The sequence below is a fragment of the Rhipicephalus microplus genome, chromosome 2 (assembly GCF_043290135.1).
Source record: "Rhipicephalus microplus isolate Deutch F79 chromosome 2, USDA_Rmic, whole genome shotgun sequence".
In the NCBI taxonomy this organism is placed as follows: domain Eukaryota; kingdom Metazoa; phylum Arthropoda; class Arachnida; order Ixodida; family Ixodidae; genus Rhipicephalus; species Rhipicephalus microplus.
The window spans coordinates 65,866,027-65,892,026 of NC_134701.1; the positions used below are offsets into that span (position 1 = coordinate 65,866,027).

The window sequence follows — 26,000 nt, forward strand, 5'->3', positions numbered from 1 at the left end:
TCTTGTGCAAAATATGTCTAGTTTACGAGAGCGTGACCAGACTACGCGACCAGCCAGCACTTACACCACTTGTAAGACAACGTCCAAGACCCTCAAGACTCTTCACGAAGCCCTTCTGTGTGAACGAACATTCTCTAACTGCCTGGCTGAGCATGCAGAAGGTCTCTTGACGTCCCACCGTGGTGTCGCACAAGGGTCTGTTTTTGCGCCAGTTCTTCTTTATATTGCCTTTCTTCCACTTGCGTTGCAATTGATGGCACTACCTCGCACTACTTCTTGATGTATGACGACAATATTACTGTGTGGACGGTCCAGCCAGATTTCGCTCACGGAGTACAGGAACTTCAAACACCTTTAGATGTTACCAGTGCGTAGTGTAGCCATATAGGCTTCAAATTATCGATGGAAAAAACGGCATTCATGAGTGATGACCTTTGAAAACAAGTATGGGCGCCGTGAGCTTTCAAGCTGACCTACAGTCATAGAGGCGTCGATGGTGTAGCAGCATCGTTTTTGTGAATGGGAAGTTGGTTACTAAGAAGAAAACGCCGATCGTTGGATTAGTTGATCGTTGGATTAATTGATCGTTGGATTAGGTGATCGTTGAATTAGTTGAAGTTAGTTACAGGGACTACAGCAATGACTGGAAATGTGACTGACGTACAACAGAAGCCCATTGGCCTGTCGTCAGGGGTTCGCCATTCTACCGGGTTTCAGAGTGAAGGATGTGAATACGAGATTTTTTGGCAGATCAGAAGGACTGGGTGTGCGGTAGTCTGATCTATTCCCGGGGTAGAGCGCCTGGAGCTTGGTGTTAGCATGTCTGTCGTCAGGGATTCGGCATTCTACCGGGTTTCAGAGTGAAGGATGTGAATACGAGATTTTTTGGCAGATCAGAAGGACAGGGTGGGCGGTAGTCTAATCTATTCCCGGGGTAGAGCGCCTGGAGCCTGGTGTTAGCAAGTTCCTGCCGTATAACGCTCTGTATAAAGAAATCGTGTAGGAACTATTGTGGCAACGACCTTGCATGGAGACTGGAGCTGCAGCTTCAATTTCGCAGTGAACGAGTCGTACAATGTTCTTGTCTGCAGCTGGAGCAGATGGCGGATGAATGTCCTCGCAAGAAGACGTTGCTGCTGCGTTGGGAAGGCGTAGTCGGCAGCAATGTGACAACTTTTCGCTTCTTCATAGCACCTACATTCGGTAATGTCGATGAGTTCCTGAATACCAGCAGAGTGAAAGCACCATCTGCGATCTCTTTGAGGATGTGTGCAACCTATTTAGGGTCTGGCATCTTGTCGTCAACTTTGTGGCAGAATGCGAGCAAATCTTGAATATATGACAAGTATGACTCGGCACAGGTTCTGAGTCGGCACGCGAGTTCTTTGTCGTGAAATGCGCCTGCTGAATAAATCATTGAGCTCGTGCTTGCAAATGTCCTAGCTCGTTCTCTTCTTTTTTGTGGTCGCAAACCAGAACTTTGGACGTACCATCAAGGTGAAAGCGATGTTGGACAGAACGAGCGTTGGGTCTCAGTTGTGCCGTGCGCTCACCTACCCACAGAGCTGATGCCAATCCTCAACATCTTTGTTGCCAGTGCAGGAACAGGTGCCAAGGTCGCATGGTTTTGGGAGGATGGCGGTGCGATTAGCCGCGGCGTTTTTTTGCAGCATAGCAGGCCTGGCAGGCCGAGACAGAGTTGGTGACGTTTATGATGCATTATCTATTCCCCTTGAGCAAACATAGCATAGGCAGCTGAGGAGTGTCGACTGCGGAGAAGCTTCGTGATGTTAAAAACTGCGGGAACCTGCGCTCTCCACCAAAGTGTTACGAGGAGAAAAGGCGCCACAGAGCATATCTACAACACCTAACGACAGACACACAGGGCAGAGCCAGGTCAAGTCAAATCAAGATCCTTGATTATGTAGCGCACACCCACGATGAAGGATTGACCAAGAACTGCATAGTTTTCTTGAATTTCTTCCTTAATCAGAGGTTAAGAATATTCTGTCTACGAAAAATGAAAGAAAAAGGCAACAGCACAAATTTGATGGTTAAATTGTAAATAATTTGTAGTGTATTGCAATAAAGCGGCGTATTTGATTTATTGTGAATTTAGAAAAGTCAAAATATACTGAAGAATGATTTCAACACTTACACCTCTTTGAACTTTTGACAAACTCCTTCAATGCGTCAATAATCTTCCCGTCACTGTGGCCATGAGACAAAGCCCCGAAAGAAAGCACAATTTGAGCGTTTGAATCTCTTACGAGAAGGTGGCAAACAACAAATAAAGTGTTTTTTCATAGGCAGATAATCTATTGCACTAAATGAGGTAACGTTCAGTTGACTCGTTTACTCCACAAACAGGACAATGAGGGGAGGCTGCCAGACCATCTCTCTGTAAGTATAAACTTAGCTGCGGAATTCGAAAGTGCAGTCTAGTGATTGTGCCTTCCATTTATCGCGTTTGACCTATTTTACTAATCCTATGGTATAACAAGTGCTTGAATTCTGGTGTGGCTGTCAGTGAAGGTGTAAAAAATTTGTCTAATAGCAGTTTTATTCGTAATCTAGCGCCTATTAACAAGTTCGATGCCAGTAGTACCTCAATAACAGGCCAATTTAAATATGACTTTGCCAGCACATCTGCCAATTCATTCATATAAATGCCCTTATGTCCTGAAACCCCGACCCATTTGATCAGATTGAGATGCGATGGAACCAATGCTTTGAAAGCACTTTGAGCATGCGAGTTCTCATCTGCAAAAAGGGAGGTACATACTAATTGTGAATTCATTATATTATTGCGGACCATAATGAAGGAGTTATTCTACGGAGAGCTAGAATTATCGCGAAAAATTCTGCTTCAAATTGGGCACAAAATATGGAAGACGAAACGAAAAGAACCAGACAAGGGCAGGAAAAAAAGGAGCCAAGTCATTGTTAGTGTTCTTTTCTTCTGCAGATTGCTCCTATCCGATAGAGGTGATCAACCTATTATTAGGTGAATTTGCCCGATACTTGCTGCATTGCCTCATTTCTAGAAACGCTAGTTATTTATTTTTGGTTTGAAGTGCCAATTGCATATGCAAGAATATGTAGTAAGCCCACAATCAAGCAAGAAAATTGTTCAGTCGTGGTGATGTATTCCTGAGCGGCGAATAAAACATTCCTGTGGCTGTACATAAAAGGCAGCGAGAACCAGTTGCGCAAATATCAGATTGAAGTGAAATAGCTCAACACTTCAACAACTACTTTCACATTGTTTTCTTGGTGCAACTGTACGAGCATTTAATGCCACATTGCTAAAGCAATCAGATGTGAACTTTATACCTTACGCTGAGGTATTTATTATGGTACCTAACTTGAGAACAAAAAGTTTTTGTGATCCCGATGGAATGCATAATATATATCTCAAGCGATATGCCGCGCTTCTTGCTAAATTGTTTCCATTAGTGTTTCGTACCTCACTCATTACTGCACAACTGGCAAATGACTGGAAGACAGACCGAGTTATTCCTGTGTTTCTTAAAGTTGAAAGATAACTTATAGAAATTATCGTTCAATTCTACTTATACCCCTATGCTGCAAATTTGTGGATCATATTACAGCTAATTGTGTCCGCGAATTTCCGGAAAATAACGCTCCGCTGATACAACGCGAGCATGGCTTTCGTAAACAGTATTCAATGATAACCCAACGAATAATGGTAGTGTATTCGTTCGCTTCATCTTTTGATTTATACGCATTTTCAATGAAGGTGAAAGTACTGTAGGCTTGTGTGCTCAGACTGGGCACACATTAAAAATCCTAGGCGGTTGAAATTTCCGGAACCCTGTACTTCGGGGTCTCTCATACTCCTATGGTGGTTTTGGAAGGTAAACCCCACACTTCTGTTAACCTTTAAAGTCAAGGAGACGTATTACTTCTTGAGTTTAGCAAGTTCATTGGAAAACTTAGAATTCTTGGCATCTGTGAACACATCGCCAGATAGATTTCTGCTTACCTGACTAACAGGGAGCAATATATTGACCTTGAAGGTCAACTCACTCAAAGTTTGGCAGTCACATCAGGGGTGCCATAAGGTAGTGCTCTAAGCCTCTTGCTTTTTTTGGTTTATAATAATGGCATTTTCAGCATAGTAAGCCCTGGTGCTTAAGTTCAATTGTTTTCAGACGACTGCCTATTGTAAAAACAAAATTTTCGTCTCCATCGTCAAATGGACGTAAACAACACGTTAAATTTTGTATTGAGTGGTTCAGAAAATGGTGAATGGTTCTTAATGCCTACGAAACCGCACTTTTCCATACGACGCGTAAAAACACCCCTGCCTTTTATCCATACCACCTTGTTTCTTCAAAATTAAGGCAAATCGATGGCCTGCCCTTGGGTGTTTCTCGTGAATATCCCCAGGCCGCGTGAGGTGCCAGGAAGCTTTTCACGACCTGCACGTCGGGATTGTGACATTTATGCCTTGACCAGCGCATCATACTCGTCCATCCATCTTACCCTCCCATGCTAGTTTACATTCACGCTAAGAGGTTGACCCCGAGAGCACCCAAAGGTAAGTCGCTAAAGAGATAGATAGATAGATAGATAGATAGATAGATAGATAGATAGATAGATAGATAGATAGATAGATAGATAGATAGATAGATAGATAGATAGATAGATAGATAGATAGATAGATAGATAGATAGATAGATAGATAGATAGATAGATAGATAGATAGATAGATAGATAGATAGATAGATAGATAGATAGATAGATAGATAGATAGATACGCTCAAAGTCTCCGAAGTTCGCTAAGAAATGCTTCCCATTTAACATTTACATTTCACGTTGAAAATAGGTGCACTACTTTAGAACAACCTCCACTGGCGGCAGGATGCACGTGATTCGACTCTGTAGCTTTCCCTTTAGTATCAAGAAAGGTTGTTGCCAAGTATAGTAAGAAAACTGACCATTGGGGCTGCACAATTGCTCGCTGGTCCCCCCGCATACGTAGGCACTGTATCGCGCATTCAGAATTCAGTCAAGGACGTCTTTACTTGGCTTTCATTTGATTTAGCACTTCCATATAAACTACTCGAGCAGACGCAAAGGAAACAACAGTTGGAAACTACTCGAGCAGACGCAAAGAAAACAACGAAAAACAGTGGCACACACTCACGGGTTGCCACTGCTATGCGTGTACGTACCACAAGTGTTTGACATTTATTATCTACCCAGTAACGACGAGAACACACATGGGCAATTTTAAAGCGCGATCGTTAAAAAATACCCGACGTCGTTAGCGTCGACCAGAATGCAAAGGATCGATGTCAGGGTCCCAGCTGGAATTGAACCCAAGCATTTCGCGTGGCAATAAGGCATTCTACCAAAGAGGTGCACCAGGTGTCGGAACTACTTTTCAAATTGACGCTAGTGTTCGTAAAACATCAATAGTGGTTGCAGTGCTGCCTATCTAATTTCATAAAGATTAAAAATTTTCTCCTTTAATGCAGCCGTGACGTGGGGTTAACGCCAATTGTGATTAGGTGCCATGCGCTGAAGGTGATTATTGTAGCAGTGTCGAGGGCCAGCATTGTCGCGAGCATGAGCGCTTCATATGAGGTTCTGGTGTTGCTAATCTGCATGTTCCTGTTGGAATCGTTGCGCAAGTGCATACAACCAGTAATATAAAAATCTGCAGCTCTTCAACATGTGTCTTTTCATACATTTAGCGTCATTTCACGACAAAATCGCGGCCCGGTCACCTTGCCTCTGCATGCTTGGCATAACATCGATTCCCATAGTATGTGATATCTGCCGAAGTTCTTCGCTGTTCCTGCATTTGTTTCGGTTTTGTTTCACTTCCTGTGTATATTCACATTTGAAAAAATTGGCATATCTCACGTACAGTGGAAATCGATGATATGAGAAGCACGAATGACAAAGGTTGATATGTCACTTAAAAATCAGCCCAAGATTACGTGGTGGAGATAAATGATGTCATACATGACTATCATGTCATCATTATTAGGTTTAGATGTGCCGTTTATATTTGTCATCTATTCTCGTCACGTGATACCAAACTTACAATATGTGGAGCTTGCGAAACGGCCGTGAGCCCGCTCTGAGCGTGGTATTCTGTCATGTTCTTACATGACACGCGGGTCAACATTCCAATGCTCAGATTTGTCGTTAAACTTCTCCATCTATTCACGTCACGTGATTCCAAATTTGGTATATGTGGAGCTAGCAAAAAGGCCACGAGCTCATCGTGAAGGGCCCAATATACTCCATGGTAACGCTGACGCGGACGCACGCTGGGCACAGCGACGCTACGCAAGCAAAACGCGAGCACTCTATAGTCTGATGCTAGGCGCCACCGGCACGAGCAGCGCCCGTCGGCGCGACCCGACGGCAACCGGCGCGAAATGTGACATGCTACATTTAGCGCCGATGCGTTACCCAGAGAACACTGCATCTCCCTCTTTTTGTGATAGAGGGACGCCGGACACTCTCAAACAGCATGCGTCAAAGCCACGCAACACGGCGTCCTCCTGCGAGTATATGGCAGAATCGGCGCCTGGCGTGGCAACGCCAGCGTGACAAGACCAAGTGAACGCTGGCGAGCACACGCACCGCGTCACGTCGAAATGTATTGGCACCTTGACTTTGGCATGTAGTTACGTTCTCACAAGACACGCATCTCATGCTTATCATGTTCGCACCAGTAATCTACCTTCGTCATGCATGGACGTCACGTATTGCTAAATTTGGCATATGTGAAGCTTGCAAAACAGCCGTGAGCGCATCATTAGTGTGGCATTGTAGCCATGTTATTACATGGCACGCATCTAACGTTTATCATGTTTGCATCAGTATCATGCCTTCGCCATCCATTCACGTACTGTAATACCAAAGTTTGTATATGTGACGCTAGCGGAAAGGCTGCCAGCGCATCATGAGCATGACATGTAGTTATGTTGTTCCGTAACATGCTTCTTATATGAATATCATGTTTGCACCAGTCACATACCTTCGTCATCCATTCACGTACTTGAAAACTAAATTCGGCATATGTGAGGCTACCGAAACGGCCACCAGCTGATCATCAGCGTGGCATGTAGTCATGTTGTCACATGACACGCATGTCATATTTTCATGTTAGGGTCTGTCGCTTGTGTTCACCATGCAATCATGGCATACCGTACCAGTTTTGCGACATGCCATGTGAACGAAACTACCGCAAGAGCAGCAGGACCATAAAGTGTAAATCATTACAATAACGACACGCATGCTATGATTTTCTTGTTATGACTAGTCAAATATGTTCCTTATATAGCCATGTTATGCCGTACCAAGTTTTGTATTGATACCATAATCAAAATGGCCAGGAGAGCTAAAAGTCGTAGGCGGCTGGGTGGATAGATAGATAGATAGATAGATAGATAGATAGATAGATAGATAGATAGATAGATAGATAGATAGATCGATAGATAGATAGATAGATAGATAGATAGATAGATAGATAGATAGATAGATAGATAGATAGATAGATAGATAGATGCTCTCAAAGTTACCGAGGTACACTAAGAAATGCTGCGCATTCAATATGCTGTCATTGCGGGTATTTTTTTGGCGACTTCATTGAAGAGCCGCTATATTTTCCCCTCACACGGAGCAAAAACAAATAGTGGCGAACTTTTTGGCAAGCGGAGTTATAAAGATTGGACGATGCCACCCATGGCTATCCAATAAAGTGAGAAAACGTTAATATTTTACGACATCCTGGCTGGTGTGACTATGGGCTCCATTGTGACATTGGTGGCAATGAAAACAATAACAGCATATCGACGGAGTGAATGACGATGTGTGGGGCGAATCATCTGTTAGGCTGTCCGTGCGTTTGTTCATTTGTTCATTTTTGCTTCCGTCCGCCCGTGCGTCCGTTCATCCATGCACCCATCGTTGCGTCTATCCGTGCAGCCGTCCTTCATGCGTTCGTCCATGCGTCTGTCTGTCTGTCTGTCTGTCCGTGCGTGCGTATGTCTGTCTTTCTGTCCCTCCGTTCGTCTGTGCGTGCGTCTATCTTTCTGCCTGTCTGTCCGTCCGTGCGTTCGTCACTCAGTTTGTGTGACCATCTGTCTGTGTGTGAGTCTGTGCTTTTGTCCGATTGTCTGTACATATGCCCGTCCATCAGTGCGTCAGCCTGTCTGGCTGTCCATCTTTTTTGTGCGTGCGTTCGTCTGTCAATGCATCCGTTCATGCTTGTATCTGTCTGTATGACTTGCCATCCGTCCAGCCGTGCATGCGTCAGTCAGTCAGTCCATCCCTCCGGCCGTCCCTTCATGTGTGCATCCATGCGTCCATTCGTACATCCGTCTGTGTGTCCGTCTGCATGTACATCTGTCCGTCCGTCCATTTATTGAACACTTCAAGTCCGCCATATCCTGTCTTTTTATCATATAATCTTCATATACAAGTACCTCTATCCAGCGATCATTCTAAACACTAAACGAGAAGCGACCACCTACTACTACTACCACAGCATACAACGCGGACGCAAGACCCGTGGCATAAGGAGCTTCGTCCCTAAAGCTTAGGACCTCAAAATGAGGTGATCTGTAGCTGCACGCTGTGATCCACTTTTATGAGCGATTAGAAAGCAGCCCGCGGCCGCACACATATTCTGAGAGACACATAGCTTTGTGAAAACCTTCTTGAGCCTATCTGCATTAAACTTACAGAGCCCGGCCTCGCGGACAAGTGCTAAAAGAGCGAGCTAGAGCCTCGCTGCTGGTGCCGTTGGTCATATTAGTAGAATATCGCAGAGCAGAGTGAAACAGAACGCCTCTGACAGTCAACATACCACCTTGCGAGTTGTTCACTGTCACCACATTTGTTTCCAATGTAGTGTGCGCCATGCAAGTTATGGTTGTAATAATTACAATGGTGCCAGTGCCATGAGCGATTGCATTGTTGAGAGCCGTAGAAAGACAGACAACAGGACAAAGTACTAAACCATAATTTCCCCACACAATGACCTTTGCGTTTATACGACGAACTGCACCCTTCGAAAAACGCCGACTTTGGATCACATGCACCTGTAGCATTTGTAGTTTAAAACGAAACCCCGAGCAAGATCATGCTTTCTCTTGTGGTCGCCCAATTGGCAGAAAGCTGCGATGAGAGTAAGACAGGGTTGGCTAACTCTGGCGAAATAGCGGGAAATGGAAAGACGAAATTGCGCTCTGATGCTCTCAGGCTTTCAGTAGCGGTGAAATAAACCGACGAGAAGAGCACAAGTTGTTTTGTCTTTATTGCAGAGCAGAGGTCGCTTTGTCTATTCGGCGGAACATTTTTCAGAAACTGCCTAATGGCACAGGCAGCCAAAGCACATTTGGTGCAGAAGGAAAATCTCGACAGTGACATTACAGTCCATGTTGAGGTAATTGGTCAGGAGAACGTTACGAAACCACTTATATTTTGTTCAATTGAAACAATTGACCTTCCGTGCGGCCAATCGATGCTTCAAGAAAATATCGACTCATCGACCCTGGTGCCGAGATAAGCGTCATGAAAAAGGCTGTAGTGTCGAGATATCGACCGACGGGAATCAGACTGAAATTGATGGTGGCATTTTGCCAGCAGGCCATAGCTGAGTTAGGTTTTGTTATGCTGAGCTTGCTTGAGAAAGCTGTATATATCACCCCGCCGCGGTGGTCTAGTGGCTAAAGTACTCGGCTGCTGACCCGCAGGTCGCGGGATCGAATCCCGGCTGCGGCGGCTGCATTTCCAATGGAGGCGGAAATGTTGTAGGCCCGTGTGCTCAGATTTGAGTGCACGTTAAAGAACCCCAGGTGGTCGAAATTTCCGGAGCCCTCCACAACGGCGTCTCTCACAATCATATCGTGGTTTTGGGACGTTAAACCCCACATATCGATCGAAAGCTGTATATATTCGTCGCGAGAAAAGCGATACGGGGATACTGTGCGCTGTCACTGAGAAACTTGCGAAAGGGTAGATGGGCTCATAACCACAGATATGTATGAGCCGTTACTGAAGAAACTGGTGTTGTTAATGAACGCCCCGTCCTGGAGGGCGTGGTGCGGAATGCTGATGAGCATAACGGACCCACACCAGTCACTGTGCGAGTTGAGGCTTTGCGCGTCAATAATGCAGTGCAGCAAACAGATAAGGTTAAGTGCGGTGCATATGTTGGCAATTATGAACGTTTCAGCTGTTTCCAGCCGTAAAAAACGTTAAAACAGACAAGGTCGTGCACTCAAAGAATGACTAAAGCCGAAAGGTTTTTGTACCCTAATGAGAGCGTTGTTTGTGAACCGTGCAATCAACTGGAACCACCACAGCCACATCTGAAAACCAGGTTAGAAAGTAGGCAATACCAAAGGGCCTCAATACTTCTGCATTTGAACACCTATAAAATTTAAAAATAAGACTGCCCGGGGTTAATGAGGAAGCATAAAAATATCAGCTGTAAATCAAGCGAAATCTTCAGCCCATTACAATCTAAGAGTTAAAGGAAATCAGTTCCAAAATGGGGACCAAGTTCTTTCACAGGAGCCTAGCATCGTAAATAAACTAACTCCAAAGTAGGCAGGATTGGCAACTGTGGTTTTTCGGGAGAGGCCGTGCGCTTACGCGCAAGTACGTTGAGCAACTACGTAATGACGGTAAGCTCGGTGGGAGTCAATTGTAAAACAGACGAGGAAATCGGAGGTCTGCCAGCACTGCCGGGGAGCACGCGGAGAAGTAACTACTTCTACGCTGCAACAGATTTTTTAATGTGGTGGCTACAAATAATGCCCCAGGTAGAACTAGCCGCTGGTGCTCCAATGTAAATGTTTGCACAGCAGGAACATAATGTAATAAAATGGAAAGTTGGGCGAGTAGGTACCTAGACAATGCTGGTAACATTTCCGCGCGCACACAGTGGAGGGGAAAACGAAAGGCTAGGAGACAAACGCGCTTGTTCGTCGTCTAGTCGTTCGTTTTACCATCCACTCTGTGCGCACCGACATGTTCCCAAGAATGCACAGCAGGAGACTGAATATATGGGTCACATCGTAGGCTCTGGTAGACACACACTGGGGTCTGAAAGGATTTTGGCAGTTCAAATTTCTCGGTCGTAAATCAAACGCATATTGCGGACTTTTCTAGGGCTGTATTATCATTAGAGTGACTAAGTGCCAACATGTGTTACGACCAACCGATTTAACAAGGCGCCAGGTCCCACCAAAATACTGTGGAGCGATGATGCGACAAAAAGACAAGGAAATGCCAGGGGCTTTCGTCTGGAAGAAACTAACGCCGGCCCAACCGCATTGAGCCACGATTGGGCGAAACGTTTTTGCGAGTATAAGGGCATCGCGTTGCCTTGAGACGTGGCTGTTTAGTGCTAATGCTACAGTGTTTACTGATCATAATCCTCTCAAGTTCCTCACTTTGACGTCTCCTCAAAGGACAAGACTGATGCGCTGGGCTTTGGCACTGCAGAGGTATATATTACTATAGTACACAAAAAGGGTAAACTTAACGCAAACGTGGACGCGTTGTCTCGGCTGGCAAGCCCACACTCATTGGGATTAGTTTGAATGTATGCATAGGAATAATTCTGGTCATAGCACTGTGGTCGTTTAGTGGAGTGGGACATCCATACTTTGCAATGGCTCCATGATTGAGCTGTGTTTTCCAGACTTTTCTAGAAGCTACGAATATACACATCGGACATGGATGTGTTCCACCACGAGATGTTTATGCAACACAGTTGCAGCGGAGGTGTAGAACGAAGGAAGCCACGCGGCGCCTGCGGCTTGTGAAAAAAACAAGCTGCACCAAATACCGGAGATCGTTACCTACATCGGCTAGCTTTGGCGGTGTTTTCTTGGAAGTGCACCTTCGAGAACACATACTAGTATTTGCTCGAACATCTCCGTCAGCCCCCCATACGACGTTGTGGTGGGCGCAAGTCGTTGCGGGGGACTCTTGACGGCGATGGTGGCGAGCATCTACGCAACAAGCTCAGGGCTCCAATTAACGATTACAAGTGCTCGCCATGAACTTTGACTCCGCTGCTCTAAATAAGACAACGACTACGGCAATGCAGATCTCGGTCACTGGAGGCATCAGAGCATCGTGCTCAAATCGTGCAAACGTGGCTTTCGCTCGAGAACACCGTGGATGAAGTTGCAAAGGCCTCGTGCACCAGTGTTTTCAAAGGAGGTGTGGGGAGAGTTTCGTGAAACGAATTCGAGATCGCACCGAGTGTGCATCGGAAAAAGACTATGAATCATCTTCCTGAAAGAAACCTTAATGGGAGGCAAAGCAGCAGTGGTGGGCACGGCGTTGAACTTATTGAAGCGGGCGTCGACGCAAATGCTGGGAGAATGATTTGTAGCGAAACTCAGTGTAGCGTTTACTCGAGTAAACATTTGCTTGAAAATCAAAAGCACGGGAGGCGAGACACGTTAAAGACGCTTGTGATCGACTTCCTTTGTTCCCGTCTCATCAGCGTTGCCCGCACGCCATCCATATTCTCGAACGCGATCGGTGTTTTTGAGTCGCCCCTTGTCGGTGTCGCTAGTGTTCCACTTCCGACGCTTGCGTATGGCTTCCCTGGCTCGTGCTTCGTCTTTCTATTCGTTTATTCGTTTATTAGTACCTCGAGAGTCTTTAGAGACATTGCATGAGGGGCGGGAAAAACATAACAGATGAAAAAAAAAAGAAAGCGGCCCTAACAATAACAAAATATAAACAAAACAGCTGTAGATAATCATTAAAAAGATAAAATAAGGCTTTCAGGACATTTTTAAATTGATCAAATTAAGATTACCTGGCGATGTGGGTGAAAAGGTCGTTTCAGTCAAGTGCTGTCTTAAAGAAGAATGACCTCTGGAAGGTCTTCGTATTTGGGCGTATGGGGTACGCTGCGTTGAGGTGCGAATGTCGTGATGACCGATGTGCAGGTCTGATGAATGCACTGCTTGGTGGCAAGAAATGAAAAAAAGTTCTGATACAAGCACAAGCGTGAAATTGTACGGCGAGAGGCAAGGTGAGGAAGATTAGCCGGTAGAAAGATTAGCTTGATGAGGGTCAAAAATGGCATTAGCATACTTGAGTTTAGGCGTGACGAGTGTTTTATTAGCTATTAGTTAAGAGCAGAAGGCGCTGGAGCAAGGTTACGACGTTTGTATAGAAGAACTCGGTTCGACTTCTGACACACTTTTGCTATTTGAGTTTTTTGAGATAGTAAGTATTGAAGCACGGTTCTGAATGAATTCGAGCACGGTAGAAAGATTAGCTTGATGAGGGTCAAAAATGGCATTAGCATAATTGAGTTTAGGCGTGACGAGTGTTTTATTAGCTATTAGTTAAGAGCAGAAGACGCTGAAGCAAGGTTACGACGTTTGTATAGAAGAACTCGGTTAGCTGTGTTAGTGATGCTATTGATGTGTAAAGTCTATGTTAGATCAGATGAGATATGAACACCTATAGGTAGTTGGTAGTGTTGGTAGCGGCTACGGGGTAGTTATGTAGAGTGTAACTGTTGGCGATGTAGTCTTTACGACGATGAAAAGTTGTTAGGAAAATTTTGTAATTATTTAGCGACGTTAACCAATCCTGACAGTACTGCTGTATAGTGTGAAGATCGGACTTTAAAACGGAAGAATGTAAGATATATATTTACAGGGCTATACAACACGCATTCTCGGCGAATAGTCTAATAGTAGAGGTCATGTTACTTTGCAAGAAGTTCGTGTAAATTGAAAAGAGAAGGGGACCTAGTACAGTACCTTGTGGAACGCCAGAGTCAAAGGGAGTGTTATGATCGGCCTGCTTGGCTTGACGCCACTTTGACACATGAGACTATGTGGCTGGGCCTACCCTGCTTTCTTCTGAGTCAGCGCTCCCAGAGATGCACCAAGAGCAGCGACAACAGTGAAATCATTTTTCTAGTGATCCGCGGTCGTCGGTTCCCCTCGTAAACCTTTTGGACACGCCTGACCGACTGACGGATTAATAAGAGTTGTTGACAGTAGAGGTGGCTTGCTTTGTCGTATAGGTGCTCCAGGCAAAAGGGCCCAGCGTCTGAGAACCGTCTGCGGATGCCTTTCCCTCGTTCTCCATGCGCCTTGGTGCCGCTGTTTCCACAATTGGTGGTCTGCCTGGTGTCACATACCCATCACTGCAACAGACTACAAAATTTACTTTCACGTAAGACTAAATGTCTTCGTGCTGTGCTATATCGTGCACGATATGCGGTGTTTTCGCCCTCACCATGGGCTGAACTGGGCGTACTTCTTCCCTCTTTCCTTGGTCGGAATGGAGGTTGCGTTTCCCCTTCCCCTTTCGAGGGCAGAGGTGAATATGGCAATCTTATTGGACTGTCCTTGCCTCCATTGTTTTTTATACAGGGAATCCTGGGAAGGCCAGGACATAAAATGCGAGCGCCGAGGAGCTCCCGACAGGCTATCACAAGCTCGCAGAAGCTACCATTATGCTTCAATCGAGAGCTTTCATGGTGCTACCACCATTATGTAACACGCTACCTGTATATTGTAAATAAATGTTACCCCGCAGGGGCGCCTGTTAAAGCAGGCGTTTGGTGTGTAGCGACACCAAGGACTCGAGCTAACGGGGGAGTTTCTACTCCCTCCCACGCCTAGCCGTGCGTGGCCTTGCCATGTCCGGGGAAAAGGGGATCCTGGGGGTTGAGCTGACGCTGGGTGATTGGACCTTTAAGGCCCCCCGGCAGAGGCAACACACCCCTTTGGCCCCGGCTTCACGTAGACGGCACCCCTGGGCTGACCCACCCAGGGGAAATCGGTGGTCGCCTTTTCCTATTTCTCTCTCTCTCTACATCTTAGTCTTTTCTCGTCTTTAAATCTATCCTGTCTTCTTCTCTCTTCCATTTACTTCCGATTTTTCCTGGCGGCAAGGGTTAACCTTGTGTATGTGCTCTGTCTTGGGCACAATACATTTGGTTGTAGCGGCTGTGTACAGCTGACGTTGACATGCCTTATATATATTTAGGACTTGTCACGTCCCCGTGTTGGGCTCCATGGTGGGCGGCTGGCATGGCTGCCGAACTCACATTTAGTTTATGGCTTTTTCTTCTCTCCCTCCATTGCATGATCGTCCTCTCCCGAAGAGAGGGCGCACCGAAGACTTTTGCAAGTATTTCAGCAAACCGAAAGAAACCTTTCCCCGCTACCATGTATTCCATTGTGAAACCGCTGAAAAGAACGCCAGAACTATTTCGCCTTTCGTTGTTTCCAAATGCCTCACCACTACACTTGGACCAGGTTACCAGGCTACAAGAATGGCCAGTGGGGATCTCCTCCTCGAGGTAAAAAGTCAGAGCCAGTACGAAAACCTCTCAAAACTAGAATCGTTTGGAAACATACCTATCTCAATTACACCACACCGCTCACTCAACACTTCCCGAGGCGTTGTATCTGATCAAGACTTGCTTGACCTGACTGAAGGTGAGCTCCTCGAGGGCTGGAAGGACCAGCAGGTGACACAAGTACAAAGAATCAAAATTAGGCGTGATAAAAAGGAAATCCCAACAAAGCACATAATTGTGACATTTTGCACCAGCACCTTGCCTGAACATCTCGAAACAGGATACTTGAAGTTGAATGTGAGACCTTACATTCCCAACCCACGACGTTGCTTCAAATGCCAGCGTTTTGGTCATGGCTCTCAGAGTTGCCGCGGCCAACTCACCTGCGGAAAGTGTGCCACCACAGGACACGCTACGGACGAGTGTAAGGTGGAGGATGGGGCCCACTGCGCAAACTGCGATGGTGCCCATCCCGCATACTCCCGAACCTGTCCAACATGGAAAAAGGAAAAAGAAATTGTTACAATCAAAATCACACAAAACATTACTTTCCGAGAAGCCTGTCAACAAGTATCTGGGCTTTTCACAAACAAACCATCGTTTTCCGATGTAGTGCAACAGGGGGCAGCACTACAACGGCCTGCGGCAACTGCCCATGCCAGGCACAGTGTGCCCAGGCGGTCGCCAATGCCCCCACCCAAGGCGAGAACAGCCAAGGCTGCCCTGCCAGTTGTCCCCACGGCGACAACCAAGGGCGCTGCAAGCTCTTGCAGCGGCCAGGGTATCTCAGCACCAAAGGAGGTTCCTTCGACCTCTAGCCCAAGAGGACCGAAGGTTTCGCCCTCCGAGGTGAAGGAGACCCCTGGGTCGGCCGATATGAAGGCCTCGTCTCGCCAGGCGAGGTCCCAAGCCCAAAACATCAGCTCGCAAATGCGGGCATGCAGTGCCTCTGAGGAGGCAATGGACACCACGGCACCCCTGGTGCAGAAAGATCGGCGTAGCTCCCTGGAGCGCGCCAAACGAAATAAAAAGCCAATAACGGGGCCCGGCGACGGCCCTGTTCTTTGAGTCCTAACGCTTAGCTTAAGAAGCAGACACACCCATTGTTCCTTACACAAAGCACTACGTCACCTCCAATATGGCAACACAAATAATACATTGGAACGTCAGAGGACTCCTCAGAAACCTCGATGATGTTCAAGAGCTCTTTTGCAAACATTCGCCGAAAGTGCTGTGTGTACAGGAAACTCATTTAAAATCTAAAAACACGAATTTTTTGCGTCAGTATGTTCTCTTCCGAAAGGACAGAGATGATGCTGCGGCATCATCCGGCGGTGTAGCCATTATTGTTAATCAAAAAGTAGCATGCACACATTTACCACTGCAAACAACACTAGAGGCAGTGGCTGTTTGAGCAGTTCTTTTCAACAAGCTCGTCACCATCTGCTCTCTGTACATACCCCCACACCACCGTCTTGGAAAACGAGAATTCGAGTCCTCAATAGACCAGCTACCCGAACCTTATCTGGTCCTTGGTGACCTGAATGCTCATAGCAGTCTATGGGGTGATTCTCGCTGCGACGCACGAGGTCGTCTCATTGAACAGTTCCTTTTTTTCCTCCGGCGCCTGTCTGTTGAATAGGAAAGAGGCAACATATTATAACCTTGCCAACAAAACCTACTCTTCCATAGATCTCAGCATCGCATCTCCATCACTTGTACCATTACTCCAATGGAAAGTTCTAAATAATCCTTACGGAAGCGACCATTTTCCTGTCGTTTTGAGTACACAAACATCATACGAATATCCTCCACGAGTTCCCAAATGGCTTATACAGAAAGCCGACTGGGAACAGTTTCATAACAAAGCTCACTTATCTTGGACTGACATATGTACGCTAAGCATAGATGAAGCTGTGCAGTACTTCACAGCTCTCCTTATTAACACAGCAGCCAAATGCATCCCACAAACATCTGGACAACCCGGCAAGCGACACGTCCTATGGTGGAACACAGAGTGTCGTAATGCGCGAAAGGAACAGAACGGGGCATTGAGGTTGCTGCGCAACTCACCGACAGCGGAAAACCTTGAGAGCTTTAAGAAAATAAAGTCTCAAGGCAGGAGAACGCGTCGGCAGGCCAGAAGACAAAGCTGGCAGAAGTTTTTGTCAGGGATCACTTCATACACACAGGAGGCTAAAGTCTGGAACATGGTCGGTAGGATAGCAGGAAAACAAGTACACACACTTCCACTCGTAAACACTCAGGGTGATACCTTGGAAGATCAGGCAAACTTCCTCGGTGCACACTTTGAACGGGTATCCATCTCGTCCCACTATACTGACACTTTCCAAAAATACAGAACAAGAATAGAAAAGCAGAAACTAGAACATAAATCCACTAGATACGAGGCATATAACCAAGCTTTCAGTCTAGCTGAGCTCCGAACATCTCTAAACTCCTGCAGTACTTCTGCCCCAGGTTCTGACCGTGTGGTGTATGAAATGGTAAAAAACCTACCAGCCGAAACACGAAAAACCTTACTTTGTTTATACAATGCTATCTGGTTTTCTGGCACTATCCCTACCTCCTGGAAGGAGGCTATTATTATTCCCATTTTGAAAGAGGGCAAGGACCCTTCTTTAGCTTCAAGTTATAGGCCTATTGCACTTACAAGCTGCTTGTGCAAAGTATTCGAAAAAATGATAAACTGCCGACTTCTACATATTCTTGAAACAAACAATTTGCTCGACCCATTTCAGTGCGGGTTTCGAGAAAGTAGATCCACCACAGACCACCTCGTTCGTATCGAGGCACAGATAAGAGACGCCTTCGTCCATGAACAATATTTTCTCTCTGTGTTCCTCGATATCGAAAAGGCGTATGATACAACATGGCGTTTCGGAATTCTAAGAGACCTGTCCCACCTTGGTGTGCGCGGAAGAATGTTTCATATAATCGAAAGTTACCTGTCAAACCGGACATTCCGTGTCCGTCTAGGCAGTGTGCTCTCCCAAACATTTGTCCAGGAAACAGGCGTGCCACAAGGTGGTGTGCTTAGTTGCACACTTTTTATCATCAAAATGAATTCTTTGCACTTGTCCATTCCCCGCATGATGTTCTATTGTACATATGTCGACGACGTTCAGCTTGGCTTCAAGTCATGCGACTTAGCCATGTGTGAGCGGCAGGTTCAGATGGGTTTAAATAAGGTCTCCAAATGGGCAGACAAAAACGGATTTCGACTTAACCCACAAAAAAGCACGTGTGTCTTGTTCTCTCGAAAGAGAGGCATGCACTCGGAACCTGACATTCGGCTGAACGGGCAATGTCTGTCCGTCAAAGCTGAGCATAAATTCTTAGGCTTAATCTTGGACAACAAGTTGACCTTCGTACCGCACATCAAGTATTTAAAAACAAAATGTTTAAAAGCCATGAATGTTAAAAAAGTGTTGTCACGTACTACGTGGGGTAGTGATAGGCAATGCCTCATCAACCTCTATAGAAGCTTTATTCGTACCCGCTTAGATTATGGGGCCATTGTCTATCAGTCTGCCACTCAAAGTGCCTTGAAGATGCTTGACCCCGTGCACCATTTGGGCATCCGCCTTTCTACGGGTGCTTTTTGCACCAGCCCCATAGAAAGCCTTTATGTTGAGTCAAATGAGTGGTCGCTTCATATGCAGAGAACTTACATGTCCTTTGTTTATTTCCTTAGGGTGAAAGCAGACAAGAAGCACCCCTCATACTCTACAATTAATGATTTGTCGAGCTCAACTCTGTTTCAAAACAGGCCTTCGATGAGGCAGCCTTTCTCAATTCGCCTGAAGTGTCTAGCTGAAGAAACTGAAGTGTCACTTGAACACAGTTTAATGGCTCCTGTAGCATACCCGCCACCGTGGCAGTGGCAGACTATAGACTGCGATGTGTCTTTCCTAGAGGTTACAAAACATGCACCTATTGCCCATGTCCGAACATACTTTCTGGAACTTCAACACAAATACACATGTCCTGAGTTCTTCACAGATGCCTCCAAGACTAACTCCTCTGTGTCCTACGCTGCTGTCGGCCCATCCTTTTTGGATGCTGGCCCTCTCCACCCACGCACAAGTATCTTCACAGCGGAAGCTTACGCGATACTGGTGGCAGCTAAACACATCAAACAATTACAAATACAAAAAGCAGTAATTTATACAGACTCCCTCAGTGTGGTAATGGCTCTGCACAGTCTTAAAAAACAAAAAACCCGGTCCTTGTCTCACTTTACTCCATTTTGTGCACACTCTACACGCACAAACAACATGTTGTAGTGTGCTGGGTGCCAGGGCACCGTGAGATCCAAGGCAACGCGAGGGCGGATCAGCTCGCTGCATCCGTCCATGAGAGCACCGCCATTACATCCATATCAATCCCGGCCCTTGATCTTAAGCCGTCTCTCAACATAAACCTCAGGGACTACTGGCAGAGCAAGTGGGATACACACACACAAAACAAACTACACGTTATCAAGCCACACCTTGGCCATTGGCCACCAGTATCAAAATCACGTCTAACAGAGGTAACACTAACAAGACTCAGGATAGGGCACACATACACGACACACACACATCTTTTATCCGGTGGTGATCCACCATTGTGTGATAAATGTGGTGAGGCTTTAACAGTTCTTCACGTTTTGATCCAATGTAAACAGTTAGACACTCTAAGAAGACAACACTTCCCATTACCCTACCGACAACATATACCTTTACACCCTACAATGTTTGTCGGTAGGGCACAACTTTTCACCCAAAAATCATTGTTAGCTTTTTTAAGAGATGTTAATTTTTACCATGTATTATACCCAGGCATTGCGTAGCGTGACCTCTCACGAGAGGTCGCTGCTGCTGTGATTACATTTAAAAGCACTTGCCTCGCAGCCCTTGGACACAAGGGCACTAATGAGGCAAGTGTGCTAGTGCCAAATATTTTTACATGTTTTTATTATCAAAACCTTTGTCATCCTTTTTAATATGCATATCACGCCACTGTCATGTCTTTAATACTCATGTTTTTACCCGCAATATTGCGAGGAATTTTAAGGCCCCTATACAGCCACGCAACATATCATTGTCCGCATCTATATACTAATTTAAATGGCGCTCTTTGGCCATCAATTGGCCCTTGCGCCATAAAACACAACACATCATCAAATCAATGTTACGGTTAACACCTCCGGGCCCCTTTCTTCGACATCTCCCCGAGACTCTGGCTGGCTCCGGTCCTCTTGGGCAGACCCCCGACTACATCAGGAAGAAAGGCGAGATTCGCAAGAGTTAGCGACAACAAACTGCCGGCGATGGGTTAGAAATTCGCGAATCTAGTTCAGCACGTAGGTGTTTAGGTCTTCATTCGCGAACGCGATCAGCTTCTCGAACCCTCGCAACGCCGGTGACAGGTGGGAAAGGTAGGCATACACTAGCGTAAAGCATGCCGCAACGGCCTCCCGCCCGTCGGAACAATCACGCGGCAAGTAGCCGCGCGCTGGCCACATTGTCGGCGTCGCGAGGTTCTCGAGGAAGGCGTAGCACGCGCAGCCGCTGGCTCGCGGCTTCTTCTTTCGGACAGATGGAGAGAGGTAGTGGGGGTGGGGTGATGATCATGTGAAAAGTGGGCTCGAGCCGCGGAGGAAGGAAAGGTAGGAGAGGGCATGCCCAGCCGGCGCGCTGCGTGAAAAGTGTGGCGGGAATGACATCATGGCGGCCATATTCACAGGGCAAAATGGCAGCGTTGGTATGATTACGTGTTGCGCAGTGGAGCTGGTCTTGCAGTGAGCGGCCGTGGCTGGCGGTGGCGTGTGTGCCTCCCCAGGTCTCGTGCTGAGCAGTGGCGAACAATATCCGTGCTCTACACCGCGTTATTGATTACGCAGTGTCCTCCTGGCAGTTCCTGTACTCTCAGGAACGTCTACAAATCCCTCTGTCCATCACGGGGTTTCAACAGTGCGTAGAACGAGTGCATATCCACGTGTCGAGCGGCGGATGACGCGGATGAAGCAGTTAGTGTTTAGCGAAATTGCGTTTGGCACCATGACGAAGCTGAACGACGACGAACGCCCTGCAGGTCAGTGACGGTTGAGCAGTGCTCCTGCTTGTGACAACGGAAGATGCTGTTGCGCCCAGCAAGACGCCATGAGGACCATGTGCGCATACGTAGTTTCGTGTTGTGTGTGTACAGTAACAACTTGCATGTGCGTATTAAAACACCTTTTCTGTTCCGCTTTGTACACTCTCCACCAGCATTGCATGTAATCTCAACGTAACAGCAACCGCGTTCAAGTGTCACTTGCACCGAGCTCAAAGTTACCATGATCGCAGAATGCTGACGCCGGTGAGTTTCATGGGGAACATGGACACAGGGGCCGGACGCTGCGTCGGCCACGCGGCGAAATGCAACCGTAGAAGGCGCACGACTGATTGTCTTGTCTGTACAGTTGCCTAATGAATGACGTGAAAACACTCGCCGTTGTCAGTGCATCTAGCATGCGTTTTCTTGTAGTTGCTTCGTTTTCGGCGAGCCGTTTCTCCCTGTTATTACTCGGACGAAATGATTTCGCCGAAGGTGTCCCGCTGGCTCAGAGTGACGAGCCCCGTTCCATAAGTTTCGGATCGTCTCGACATACGCTCTGCACAGCCCACGTGCTTTTCGAGCCGAAGAGAGAGTCGCGCCTTCTGCTTTACATTCAGATGTAAACGAGAGAAGAATTCCCAGTCAATATTGCTGACTTCCGGCTTTATCGCGGCTTCCCAACGAGTGACGTCAAGGCCTTTCCTACCTTTCCTTCTTCCGTGGCTCGAGCGTTGCGAGTGGCGAGCAGGGTGAAGCGAGAGAGAGCTGACACGCAGCGAGTGCGTGGGAGGGGAGTGGTGGGACCGAGGGATAGCGTTACACAGGCTAGTCAAAGAGCTGCTTCGCATCTAATAAACATACTGCATTTACCCAGTCTAAACCTCACCTCAGCAGCGACATACGAGAGCCGGCTTTATCGGTTCACAGCAGAGAAAGATGCATCATGAACTACACTCACGCATTCATATTTTTCACGAAGAAAGCTTCTCAAACACGTTAACAATGCGACTACGAAAAATCAAAAGCCCCCGCAAGCTACTGAACTACTCACGTAGCAACACGAATATGCGCATGCACTGCCGCTAGTAGGCGCGTGGTTTTCAGCTTTGATGGGTGTTAAGCACCTCCATAACCCTCGCTTCAATGTCTTATGAAGTTTTTTTGAGCAAGGTGCTGGCTCTAGCAGATGTAAAAAGGGAAGAGAAATATAGTGACTGCGTTAACCAGCAACGTGATGTCGTGTTTCGTGTTCACGCGCTGCGGTACGCAACACATGGAAGCACCACTCTTATGCACTGCAGCTTGTAGACGAGTGGTTTTTCGTATCGATAAGCACTGAGCACCACTCCTCAGCGTTAACTAATTTTGCCAGTTAACAAATTCGGAATAATTTCGGAACGCCTATATTTTATACAGCCATAATTTTAAGGCTGAATTACTGGTGCCTTGAACTGCGGACAAAATAAAGCATTCAGAAGGTTTACTTTGTGCGAAGCCCAGGGAACCTAAACGCTATTTAGGGCAATTTGAAGTGCGCTCACTTGAAATCGTCTGAAGAATGCTTCATTTTGTCAGTACGGCTGCCTCTGCATTTTTTCCAGGTTCAACTAGCCACATAAAAACGCCAGGTGATAGTTTAGTTGAGTCTAAAAATGAAATTTGCAAATAATCAACACAGGGCTAATTAGTCGGGATTCGATGCAAAGAGTAGGAGAACACGACTGGGACCTCGAGAATAATCACAAACACAGCCTGTGTCTGTAGCATTCCCGCAGTTTTCTCTGACGGCCAGTGTCGTAGTGCGCTGATCCTTGTAATCAGCGAAAAATAAGTATTTGTTATAGTCTCACAAAAAGTTGTGTTAGCTTTGCTGGCAAAGTTTTTGTCTTAACAAGATGCCCTAAAAACAGGGTACTCACGAGTCCCTTGTCTTCAGGAAATAAGGACGGTGGAAAATCTCCGTAGTGCACAGAGAGGATAACATGAGATCCGGGACTTGCGAAGTACTCGTGTACTTTCACCTCTGAAAATAATGTACAAATATTTTACCGAAGAGAAAATGAACTTCTGCATACTTATGATGAACAATGGGCGGCATCGTCCCTTCGATTACTTTTTTACACACTCATAACAAATCCTATAAAGACATCTCTGCACCCACACTCTCCCATGCCCTCTTGTTCCACTACCGTGGTGCATTGCACTACCGTGGTGCTCTGAATGTTGCATTTGCGGCTAGCCATCATTTCCGGTATCTTTTGTTTGCTGCTCTGCTGATACTACCCCACAAAGGCAGCTTGTCATCTCAAGCAGGCAGGACTGGTAGGTCTTGCTCTCGCATGAAGACTCAGCCTTGCAAGCTGGGCAGCCGATGTCATCGCGGCGAGGTACATCACCGTGTAGACGCGGCGTGGGATCAAGCAGTGGTCCACGGACCAGCTGGATCCCAGCACCCTTCACAATAAAGTTTTCTGTCGGTCTCTCTGTTATTGATATCTAACTTGCTGTCAGTGTAGAGATTGCACAAACAGTACACCAAAACATTCACTAGCACGGTACCCTTTTTTTAACAGTGACAGCTTTTCAATAGCTAAAACGACTGAATGTTAATTTTTGATATTGGTTCCTTCGTAATGTCCTAAAAGACAGTCAATCAATTTATGATTCTTATTTTCTCTAGTGCTACAGAAGGCTTACCAGCAGAGTACCAAACAATAGAGGAGTATTTCAGCTGGCTTCGCAGAGCTACTTTGTGACACTATAAAGAAAGCGCCAAAATAATGTAGCCATAAATTCCGACAACATATGTGTTTCTTCGTTCTTCCGTTTGCCCCAGTCATTTAAAGTGCTAAGCATTGACGGCAATTCGCATTATTTATTTGGTATTTTTTCGCGATTTGTAGTTGAGGATGTGGAGTCATCTGCAGACGTTGTGAGCGACAAATTACTGCATCGATGTAAATTGCACCTAACAATCTTCATGAGCAGCGATGCATGCTAATCGGTTGACTTTACAGTCTAGTTTCCCTGGACCCCCATGTCAGCCATTTTTTTTTGTATATTACTCGCTAATGTGGTGAGGGGGTACTCATCTCGAGTGCCGACAGAGGTGGGTGAAAATGTGGCCACGTAGGCAACATTTTGCAGGGAGGCGAGCATTCCTGCCGCCCATTTCTTTAGATTTTGGTGAAATACAGTGCTCATTTTAGCGCGCATCACCGATTCCAAACAGCGACTGGGAATCAGACGTCAATTCGTCATGATGGAGAGACCAAAACGAAAAAATGGCTGCTTATTGTTATATTATACTGAAAAGGTCATCGAATGTCAATTGTGTTCTGTTTGCAGGCGCTGTTTATAGTGTCTCGCTGCTTTCGTCGCTCACCTCTCCCACTAACATAGAGGCGGGAAAGGAAACATTGAGGCATTCGTGCTTATGGGCATGCGGCTGTTGAGATTACTGAAGCACTCTAGACTGCACTACAGTTCGTGTGTACGTTCCCTGTGAGAAAGGAGTTGTCCATAGGTCCGGCATCATTTCTGGCTACGAACCGTCATAGTTACGTGGTAGAACTGCACTCTATTTTTCTAGGCGACTTGCTTAAGCCTGTCGTCAATCGACGAAGCATGCCGCCGATCTCCAGCAGACGTGCCAGGGCCTGGCATGTCAATGATGGGTGAAGAAGAATTACCTGCTTTCAGGACTGTTCTACGGGAGTACAAAAGTGCCATTTAGTCTGCCTGTAACGCAAAGCGCAAATGCGTAGTGTAGTGCTTAATGATATCTACTGCTGCTGCCGCCACGTCAAATGGCGCCAGCTTCGCAGAATAAGCAACAACAAACACGAAATATATGACCTCTGAGATCCACCGAGCGTCTTGCTAAGCCTAAAGCATCGATTATTTTCAACCGCGATTTAGCGGTAAAAGTATAGCAGTTCAAGAGGCGGCTTACGGACTCAGAAAGCAGGCAGCGACAACCGGTACAAGAATCACTGCGCGGGTCACAACAGCTCGTGGCCGGCTCTTAGGGCTACGTTGTTGGGTGGCCCACAACGGCACATTGTTCTGCTTTCCCCTTTTAGCACCCCGGTGGCAAAGAATACCAGGTACAACAACAGCATTTGTCCTCGAAATGTCTTATGGTATAATTAGGACTCTGTGTTTTTGGATCAATCTAAAATATTCCCATAAATACTTGCCAGTAGAAATTTTGACAATTCGCAATTATACGACAGATTCTCATTTTAAAAATCAATATTACCTTGTTCAAATTTCTTCAGAAGGCCAAATGGCCATTGACCCGCGTTTATATTCACTTACAAACTTCACCTTAGAAACAGATTTGCCACATACGCTGCGTAGGTCTGGTGAATAAGGCACTGGGCAGCTCGCCAGCAAGTCGCGGAATCAAATCCCGGCTGCGGCGGCCCCACTTTCGAGGGAGGCGGAAATGCTTGAGGCCCATGTGTTTAAATTTGGGTGCCTGTTAAAAAACCCCAGCTGGTTGATATTTCCACAGTGCTCC

The 26,000-nt window shown here is 46.4% G+C and overlaps 1 protein-coding gene across 4 annotated transcripts in view; it reads right to left on the reverse strand.

Moving 5' to 3' along the window:
* LOC142796276 (uncharacterized) overlaps positions 1-26,000 on the reverse strand; it is a 159,074-nt gene that overhangs the window by 111,702 nt on the left and 21,372 nt on the right. For 3 of the 4 annotated variants that reach the window (XM_075886523.1, XM_075886522.1, XM_075886524.1), the window contains exons 2-3: positions 23,392-23,495; positions 15,748-15,852 (exon numbers count right to left, since the gene is read on the reverse strand). In XM_075886523.1, the coding sequence (XP_075742638.1) occupies positions 15,748-15,852; positions 23,392-23,495 (209 nt within the window). The remainder of the gene's footprint in view (positions 1-15,747; positions 15,853-23,391; positions 23,496-26,000) is intronic. The other variant, XM_075886525.1, reaches the window with a different exon arrangement.